Source organism: Mastacembelus armatus, chromosome 12 (assembly GCF_900324485.2).
Source record: "Mastacembelus armatus chromosome 12, fMasArm1.2, whole genome shotgun sequence".
NCBI classification, from domain to species: Eukaryota; Metazoa; Chordata; class Actinopteri; order Synbranchiformes; family Mastacembelidae; genus Mastacembelus; species Mastacembelus armatus.
In genome coordinates this window covers 2877972-2888436 of record NC_046644.1, presented here as the reverse complement: position 1 = coordinate 2888436, position 10465 = coordinate 2877972, and the positions used below count along the sequence as shown (strand labels likewise).

The following is a 10465-nucleotide window of genomic DNA, read 5'->3' as shown; positions in this document are numbered from 1 at the left end:
AACGTACCCAGACGGCACCGGACCGGGCACGCGGGCGCGTCGGACCCCGGGGCTGCCTCGGACCCCGGGGCTGCCTCGAGGGGCCCTGTGATGGACTGGTGACCTGTCCAGGGTGTACCCCTGCCTTTCACCCAAAGAGAGCTAGGATAGGCTCCAGCAGATCTCCGTGACCCTGGTTAAGAAATAAGCGGGTATAGATGATGGATGGATGGAACCAATATACAAATATGTAGCTAAATGTAATCACACTGTGGAAATGATCCAAACTGCTCTGATGTATTATGTTTTCAAAATTAAATAAAAACAGAAATGCTTTAATATAATATTACCACCATTACATGACAACTAGGTGATGTTTTACTTGATCTTTGTGTTGCGTTACATTAAATGATCAAACTATCTCAAGTTAGTGAAAATGCATTCACGCTTCAGTTTTATTATTTTGAAATATACTCAAATAGACAAATATATAATCTGGGTCGGTAAGTAGAGCAGCGCATGAAGGTGCTTTGAAACGGTAAAAATAGGTGACTTCAACGATTAGACACGGTCACTGGCTGGAGCTTCAGAGGAGGTCAGCACCTCAAAATCAGGACCAGTGATGCTCTGCCCACTCCATTCCACTTCACACCAACAGGTGTGTGTTTGAACAGTACTGACCTTTTTCATTTTGTGAAGTTTTAGATGACTTTCTTGTTTTCCGTTTAGAACAGCATAATCTAATGTTGCCTTCCGTTTCAGGGACGTTTCCCAGAATGGAGTACAGGCATAATGTGGATTTGGAGGAGCTTTGCCCGGTCTGTGGGGATAAAGTGTCTGGGTACCACTACGGACTGCTGACCTGTGAAAGCTGCAAGGTAGATGCATTATTCCCCTATTTTTTTTCTTGTTGCACAGATAGACCTTACTTGTTTAATTTGTTACATAGGCTGCCAAGAGTCTCCACATATTATGGCCCACATGGACCAGAGCCGGTTCCGTTGGTACCACGGGGCAATACAGATGCGCTTTTTGCATCGAGGCCTGCAGCAAAACAGATGAGGAATATTCTGTAACCAGCTCGCTCAAATATGGTCCGTAGCTGAATTAGGTCTGGGCTGGATTCACCTCTGGTCGTTACTACAACCTTCACCCAAGTTCAGGACCCAGAACACAAACTTTTATCATATTTACTCTCAGTGTTTTCAGTCTAAACCTATATTACTCTCTGTCATTGTTAGCTATATTAGCTATATTTTTTCACTTTCATACAAATGAGAAACAGCAAATAGCAAAAACGAGTTTAGTCTCCAGTGATACTCTTGACATACCTCTAAATCACTCAAGAGAGAAATACTTGCATGATGCAGAAAGTTTGGTGGGACAGTTTACTATAGAGGTGAATATATGAGATGTTTGCTTATTTCTTTATTTATCTGGATCCCATTGCATTGCGTTGTATTCTGTCTGATCGAAATGACAGTCTATAGTTTGCGACAATAGCTCTTCATATATCTTCTCTTTAACGCCTGCAGGGGTTTTTCAAAAGAACCGTTCAAAATAACAAGAAGTACATCTGTGCAGAAAAGCAGGAGTGCAGAGTTGATAAAGCTCAGAGGAAAAGGTGTCCGTTCTGCAGGTTTCAGAAGTGTCTCCATGTTGGCATGCGACTGGAAGGTAAGGATTGTGGTTTCTTATCCATCTGTACAGTGAACTAAAGATACGAGCTGCTGAGAACTGTGAAGTTTGGACTATACGTTTTCTTAATGGCACACCCATATTCTAAGCGTCCAAAAATCACCATAACACATATTATTCGCACGGCCAAAGAGGAACCATCTCTGTGTGGCCAAGCCGCTGTTAGTCTTAAAATGAGGGTTTTATAGGCTAATAGGCTAAATAAGACTTATCGCAACAAATTCTTATCGCTAATAATAATGAAAATGGTTCGTAACGTTTAATGGTAATAATAACAATAATAACAAGCTGAGTAATACCCACCCAAGTAACTTAATAAATCATGTGCCCTTTTTCATTTGATTTGCACATGGGTCAGCCCAGAATTAATGCAGTTCAAAGAAAAAGAATCACTGGCTTCCAGTGCAACAAGTCAGATGGAGGCAGCGCTAAAGCACGGAGGTTCTTCTGTATTTTCCTATAATGTTCTGTGATATTAGCATATGTAAAATTAAGACTTTTTCATTGATATTTTAGGAAATGTAATATAAACTGAAAATATAAGCCTCTTTATTGTCAAGGAAAATTTATTGGCGTTGGTTGTAAAAATAGTGTGTGTTGAAAGGTATCATTGAAAATCATTATGAAGACCTGCTGTAAACACATCGATCTTTCTCATCAGCTGTTCGTGCTGATCGGATGCGAGGTGGGAGAAACAAGTTTGGCCCCATGTACAAACGTGATCGTGCCCTTAAGCAGCAGAGAAAAGCTTTGATACATGCTAGTGCATTCAGAAAAGAGAGCAGCCCACTTCTGGTCTCCTCAACCCACCAGAGAGACTATACCTTTAGTGGCGGCTTCCAACCAGATACTATCCCCCAGAGTGCAGTGCTACCCACAGCACAGAATGATATCATCAGCCACCAACATCCATCACTACTGCCCTCCAACTCACCTGGTGCCACCCTGTACCAGTACCCCTCTTTCTCAAACTGGACAGTTAAATCAGAGCACCCCAACAACTGTGCAATTTCATCAGGCTCGGCTGCAGGAATCTACTCAGACAACCTATTCTCAAGCCCACCACAAGGTTCCAGGATGCCTCGGCTAGTGATGGAGTTCTTGCGCTGTGATCCAGATGAAATACAACTGCAAAGTAAGACCACTGCTCGTCTAAAGCAGGAACACTCTGGTTCTAACAAGCACAGGAACCCTAGCACCTTCAGCATCATGTGCCTCATGGCTGACCAGACATTGTTCTTCATTGTGGAGTGGGCTCGCACATCCATTTTCTTCAAACAGCTCAAGGTAAGCATTTGGTTTAACCCACACAAAAACAATCACATACTGATAGGACGAATCATGTACAAGCAAGTACAACTGAAGTGACTGAAACACTGGCAGTCACAGCACATATTAGACTCTGCTGACAGAAATGATGATTCAGCCATATTGATTTTACAGAACTGTAGCATATTTATCACTGCAAAAGAACCATTGGTACAGAATGGCACTGGATAACTTAAAATTGTACAAAATCAACCTCAGTATACATTATACCAGTTTTGTTGGAGGTTTCTTCCATTAAAGGGATTTTTTACAAAACCTCTTGAGTAAAGCCCTCCTTCCAGTCCTCTCTAAACTTTCTACTGAACTCCAGGCAACTGGCTTAAGTGAGTTTTGTATTTATAAAGCATGCTGCATTGTCAATCTGTGAAAATATTCTAAAGAAGCTAGAATGAGTTTTCAGAAAGTGCTGTGCTGGCCCCAAGTGGCAGCACATGTTTTAGTGCTATCAGCACACCATGCATTGCCCTAGTGGTCTCCAAAATTGTTTAGCTGTGTATTTTCCAGGAACATTGGTTCATCAGGATCCATGGCTTGGAGCGCATGCTTGAGTTTGAAATACAGCATTCAGGGCTCTGGGTTCCTCATTAATATTGCATTGTACTTTTTTTTTCTCTAATTACTGTTGTGGCAAAAACCGCTGGATGAGCAATAAAGAGAGTGCAGATAGACTGTCTTTTTCTGAATATATTTCTTGAAAGAAAGGAGCAAACCAGAATAGAACAATTGTTCCCCAGTTGCTCAGCTCCTACTGGGCTGAGGCCTCTGCTTATACAGACATGCAAAGTAAATGCAAATATCATTCACATAATCAGATAATTAAGTCTATACTTCCCTATTGTTCTACACCTAGTGTCCTAAGGAACCTTTCTCCCAGATACTCCTCACCAACATCCTGGACAACATTGTGTCCCTTAGTGCCAGACTATACTAGGTCAGGAAGAACATAAACATCAGATATGATTATGAAAAACACATGAGCTCCTTGGTGAACTCTGTGAAACCTGAAAAACCAAGAATACAGTAAGAAAGAATAACAATCAGTAAGAATAATCAATCATTGAAACTCATTTTTCCATTACAATACATACTGTTAACAATATTCACTGTGGGTCACTTGCAGGTTTTCCAAATGTTAAAACATATGTTCTTCTGTGGATATTATCAATACAGTCAGATGTTATATTAACAAAGTGAACAGCTGTGAGCAGATCCATATTTTCTGACTGAAGGAACCGGTTTGGCATGGAGACAGCAGCAAGTGACCTGTCCACTGTTGACGAGCATGTACTTTATAAAGAAGTGCAACTGTGAGCTTTCTCCAGAATTTGTTAAGCATAGTTTAGCTAACAGAACATAAACAACCACCAAATGTACCTGATGGCTGAAGTAAAATTAACTGATAACAGTGCAGACTGCATGGAGTGGGAAAAACATGGATAAATGATGAGCCCAATACAACCAGTAGTTGGATTCTATTAGTTATTTCCTTCTCTTCCAAGGTGAGCGATCAGATGAAGTTACTGCACAACTGTTGGAGTGACCTGTTGCTCTTAGACATCATCTCCAGACAGGTCATGTATGGCAGGGAGGGCAGTCTACTCCTGGTCACAGGGCAAGAAGTGAGTCACCTCTGCCTCCCCTACCTTTTCTTTTCTTTTTAAACACATTTTATTCATAAAAATGCCAAAAAGGGAGAAAACAGCTGCAACAACATGAGGGCCAAGTGGAGTATGCACTTTATATCTCACTGCTTTTCTGAACTTATGTTATATCCCTTCTTAGATTTTTTCAGATCCAGAACTAATTCATGATACTGTGATTAAGAATGATCATTCTCTCATTTGATCTAATTCCATCGTTGAAGAAAGTCTCCCCTTTAGTCTTCAGTTAAATAAAGGGGAGAGAACATGTACACAGTATAAAGTACTGTATATCCTTTACTACAGTATGCTCAGTTATTGTGTCAGTTTAGGAAGGTCGCGGATGGTTTCATACCAATTCATTATTTACTTTTATTTATTTATTCTCTGTTATATAGTTCACTTCATGTCTTCTCTTTTATTTTACCCTTTAACTATATGTCACGGTTCTGTATTTTGGACTCACTGTGTTGAACTTTTATTTTGGATTCTCGTTTCCTACTCTTTCCTGGTCTTCTTGTTAGGTACGAGGTTCCATTACGAGGATTAGTTGCACCTGTGTTTTATTGATCTTTTGTTCCCTGTATATATATTCCAGTCTGTGTCTTTTGTTCTTCGCTGGATTATTGTGTTTGACCTGAGTGTTGTCTGTCCACATCTGAGTACCACGCTACAGTTTGTTCCTGAGTTCACTTTTCTCCTTGTTGGCATTAAAATGAAGAACATTTCGTTGTCTGCACTTGGGTCCTAATCTATCCTACACCTAAAAACTGGACCAGAAGATTAAGAATGATAAGCTTTTACACAGTCTCCAATAATTGTGTTGAGTATAAAGTGTGATTAAAAAAACAAATTATATTCCATATATATATATTGACTACAGGGTATTGGTATTGAAGCGCATGGGGATCAGATAGGGAGGAAGTCTCTTTAGTAAATAACATATCTATGTACAGAGGAGATAAGGTCTAAGCTGCTGCGCAAAACTGGGAGTTATTGTAGAAAGTCTTTAACAACTAATTGCAAGTCCCGTGATTTTTTAAAAATTTTTTTCTGATGTCAGCATATGTATTCTTTGGTTCAGGTGGAACTGTCAGATATATCCTCTCTTGCTGGCCCTACCTTGGCCAGCCTGATCCAGAGAGGGAAGGACCTGGTTGAGAAGCTCAGTGTTCTAAAGGTGGACCGTCAAGAATTTGCCTGCATCAAGTTCCTCATCCTCTTTAATCCAGGTTAGTGGAAACTGATAGGTTTATCCATATTGGCAAAAAGATTTGGAGTCCCACACATTGGTGATGAGTGGTTAAAAACATGTCATGAAACAGTTAATACAAAGAACAGTATGAAGCCTCTGTGTAGTTCTCTCACAAATGTGTGTAAACTGATTTCTATTTTTTCTAATCTTTACAGTACCTCAGGTCAGAGTTTAGTCTAGTTGCTCAGTAATTTTGGATCTATTTGGTCAAAAAAGGCTGTTTAGAAAATTCAGTGGGTACTTGATGCTGTTCCAGATGGTACTGCAACAATTCTACATGTCTCCACTCCATGATATGAAAAAGTTTAACAGCCCTTGCTCCATGTATATTAATTGACTATTGTTTTCCCTTTCCCACACTGACCAGATGTGAAAGAGCTTGAAGACCAAGGGTTTATTGAGAGCATGCAGGAGCAGGTTGAAGGAACCCTGCTAGAGTACATATTGTCCACCTCTTCTCAGCACTTTGGGCGCTTTGCTCACCTGCTGCTGTGCCGGTCTGAGTTACGCACTCTTAGCAGCCTTGCTGAAGACTACTTGTACTTCAGACACCTCAGTGCTGAGGTGCCCTGCAACAACCTGCTCATTGAGATGCTCTGTGCCAAACGCAGCTAAGCATGAAGACTCAGAGGGTCTGTGATTGTCTGTATGTTAGTATAGGGAAGCATTGAGCTGTCTAATAAATGTCAAATAAAATCAGATTGACCCTGGTCTTTTACTGTACTTCAGTTCAATTCAATTTTATTTGTATAGCGCCAAATCACAATACAATCATTTCAAGGCACTTTACAAAAAACAAAAAAACCCAACAAATCCCTTAAGAGCAAGCACTTGAGTTAAAACTCCCTTTAACAGAAGAAAAAACCTCCAGCAGTTTGGGCAGCCACCTGCCTCGACCAGTTGGGGTGAGTGGATAGAAGAGAGAGAAAAGAACAACAATAAACAAAGTGTTGAATGCTGCACTAAGGTCTAGGAGGACAAGTATAGAAACAAGTCCATGTATGGGCTAAGAGAAGATCGTTGGTGACTTAACAGTGTTGTTTCTGTACTATGATGTGCTCTAAATCCTACAAATAGTTCATTCCTGTGTAAGTGGTCTGATAGCTGCTTAGCAACAGCTTTTTCTAGGATTTTAGAAATAAATGGCAGGTTGGATATTGGTCTATAATTAGCCAAGACTCCTGGATCAAGACTAGGCTTTTTGAGTAAAGGTTTGATTACTGCAGTCTTAAAGGCCTGTGGTACGTAGCCTGATACTAGAGATAAATTTAAATAAAGATGAGCCAACTAATGGCAGGGTGTCTTTAAGCAGTCTAGTCGGGATGGGGTCTAAGAGACACATTGATGATTTAGATGAAGCAACTACTGATGAGAATTCAGAGATATATTCAGTAGGAAGCATCTGATTTTGAATTCTGAATTTTATCTCTAATAGTTGTGATTTTATTTGTAAAGAAACTCATAAATTCATCACTGCTGAGAGCTAAGGGAACACTGGGCTCAACGGAGCTGTGACTTTTTGTCAGCCTGGCTACAGTGCTGAAAAGAAACCTGGGATTGTTCTTATTTTCCTCTATTAGTGATGAATAGTATGCAGTTCTGGCTTTACAGAGAGCTTTTTTATATGTTATGTCATGGAAGAATTAGTTTCAATGATTGATTATTCTTACTGATTGTTATTGTTTCTTACTGTATTCTTGGTTTTTCAGGTTTCACAGGTTTTCATTTACAGGTTGATTCACAGAGTTCACCAAGGCTCATAATCATATCTGATGTTTATGTTCTTCCTAACCTAGTATAGTCTGACACTAAGGGACACCGTGTTCTCCAGGATGTTGCTGAGGAGTATCTGGGAGAAAGGTTCAAGTATAAGAGAGCACACTCAGGATGGAGGTTTAACTGTCGAATGAGAATATAGAGTTTTAGAATATAGCCTTATTAGGGAATCACTTTGTAAAACAATAGGGAAGTACAGACTTAATTATCTGATTATGTGAATGATTATTTGCATTTACTTTGCATGTCTGTATAAGTAGAGGCCACAGCCCAGTAGGAGCTGAGCAACTGGGGAACAACTGGGGAAGACTCTGATCGATTGTGTTTTATTCTGGTTTGCTCCATTCTTGTAAGAAATATATTCTGAAAAAGACAATCTGTCTGCACTCTCTTTATTGCTCATCCAACGGTTTTTGCCACAACAGTTAATAGACTGTTTTTCCAGGCTAGATAAAATTCCTCTAAATTTGTGGAATGCCACTTCCTTTCCAGCCTTCGTGATGCCTGCTTTAAGGTACGAACATGTAAATTATACCATGGGGCTAGTCTTCTCTGAATCACTAACTTCTTTTTCAGAGGGGCCACAGAATCAAGAGTTTCACACAGTGAGGTTACAGCGCTGTCAACAACATGATCAATTTGATAGGGAGTAGGATTGAGGCAGCTGCCCTCCACTGTGTTGGTAGATGTAAATAAAGATGGAATCCATCCATCCATCATCTATACCCGCTTATTCCTTAACCAGGGTCACAGGGATCTGCTGGAGCCTATCCCAGCTCTCGTTCAGGTGGGAGGCAGGGGTACACCCTGGACAGGTCACCAGTCCATCACAGGGCCACATAGAGACACGCAAAGACAAACAATCACACACACTCACGTTGCAAACCCGTTGTGAGGCAACACAGCTAACCACTCAGCCACCATGCTGCCCTAAAGATGGAATCATTTTCTTAAATTTATTAACAGCGTTGTCGGATAAACATCTGCAGTAGTGGAATTTTCTTCCAAACGCTGCATGATCCATCATTTTAAATTCAAAAGTTATTAAAGAATGATCTGACAAAACAGGATTTGGGGGAAAAACTATTAGATGTTCAATTTCGATGCCATAGGTCAGAACAAGATCAAGGGTGTGATTGAAACAGTGGGTGGGTTTATTAACGTTTTGAATGAAACCAATTGAATCTAATATAGAATTAAATGCAGTGCTGAGACTATTATTTTCAACATCTACATGAATGTTAAAATCTCCCACTATAATGACTTCATCTGAACTAAGCACTACAGTGCCCTCCACAATTATTGGCACCCCTGATTAAGATTGGATTTTAAGCTTCTAATAAATATGTTTTCTTTTTAATTATAGAACCAAAATTCAGAAAAAAAGAGGAAAATCCAACCTTTAATTGAAGTACAATTATTCAGCAAAAAACAAAAATAACATTAACAAATACTTGACTTCATATGAAATCATATGATCTTAATACTTCGTACAACCCCCTTTTGCCAACAAGACAGCACTTAATCTCCTCTAACATCTCACAAGGTTGGAGAATACAGAGAGAGGGATCTTTAAGCATTCCTCTTTGCACAATCTTTCCAGATCATCCAAGGTCCGGGGTCCTCTCTTATGCACTCTCCTTTTCAGTTCACCCCACAGGTTTTCAATCGGGGTTAGGGTGTGGGGACTGAGATGGCCATTGGAGGAGCTTGATTCTGTGTCTGCTGAACCATTTTTTAGTAGAGTTTGCCACATGTTTTGGGTCATTATCCTGCTGAAAAACCCAATAATGACCAATCTTCAATTTTCTGACAGAGACCATCAAGTTTTGATTTAAAATGTCTTGGTATTTCAAAGCGTTCATGATGCCATGCACCCTAACAAGGTTTCCAGGGCCACACGTTCCCAGTTGAAGTCCCAGTACTGCTTAGCAAACTCCAGACGTTTACGTTTGTGAGTGTAGGTGAGAAAAGGCTTTTTCCTTGCATGCCTCCCAAACAGCTTGTTGGCATGTAGATAATGTCTGATGGTTGCTCTGGAGACATTGTGACCCCATGATGCCATTATCTGACACAGTTCTCTAACAGTGAGCTTTGGAGATTTTTTAACTTCTCTTACCATCCTCCTCACAGTGCGTGGTGGCAAGACAAACTTGGGTCTGTTTCCATTCTTGTTTGTCACTGTTCCAATTGTTTTATACTTCTTAATGATCCCTCTGACTGTTGATATGGGCAAGTTTAGAGGAGTGGCTATTTTCTTGTAGCCATTGCCTGACTTATGAAGGTCGACGCACATCTGCCTCACTTGAATAGAATGTTCTCTTGTCTTTACCATGTTGAAGAGTAAGAAAGAGAAACAGTGTCACGTCATATTTATACCCCAGGGAAACAGGAAGTCACTATTATTAATTAAAAGTTTCTAGATACTGTGACCATCTTTAAAAACTAAAGTAAAAAATAGAAAAATGCTTCAGTTACATTTTTTTGATAGGAATTGTTAGGGGTGTCAATAATTGTGGAACAGCTGTTTTTATAAGAATAATTGTTTTTAAGTCATTGTTTAGTTTTTTTAACATTTATTTTATTTAAAGGTTAGTTTTTTTCCATTTCTGTGTGAGATTATGCTTCTGCAATAAAAACTACATATATTTTGCAGCTTTTACCACATCTTAAACAGGGGTGCCAATAATTGTGGAGGGCGCTGTAAATCAGGAAGTCTGGAAATTCAGTTAAAAACTCTGAGTAAGGGACAGGTGGATGGTACACAATGACAAGTAGAACTGGTTTT

General features: G+C 39.8%; 1 protein-coding gene across 1 annotated transcript; it reads left to right on the top strand.

The window, feature by feature from the left end:
- The first annotated feature begins 755 nt into the window (after nucleotides 1-755).
- nr5a1b (nuclear receptor subfamily 5, group A, member 1b) lies at nucleotides 756-6516 on the top strand. The gene is made up of 6 exons (XM_026297509.1): nucleotides 756-857; nucleotides 1515-1656; nucleotides 2339-2964; nucleotides 4506-4625; nucleotides 5731-5878; nucleotides 6269-6516. Exons 1-6 carry the CDS (start codon nucleotides 756-758, stop codon nucleotides 6514-6516), a joined length of 1386 nt encoding a protein of 461 aa, XP_026153294.1.
- Nucleotides 6517-10465: the final 3949 nt, after the last annotated feature.

Excerpts from the sequence above, each read along its gene's own strand:
- nr5a1b (XM_026297509.1), top strand. The coding sequence starts at position 756 with ATGGAGTACAGGCATAATGTGGATTTGGAGGAGCTTTGCCCGGTCTGT. Across the intron at positions 2,965-4,505 it reads TTTTCTTCAAACAGCTCAAG|GTGAGCGATCAGATGAAGTT; the intron begins GTAAGCATTTGG and ends TTCTCTTCCAAG. Across the intron at positions 4,626-5,730 it reads TCCTGGTCACAGGGCAAGAA|GTGGAACTGTCAGATATATC; the intron begins GTGAGTCACCTC and ends TCTTTGGTTCAG.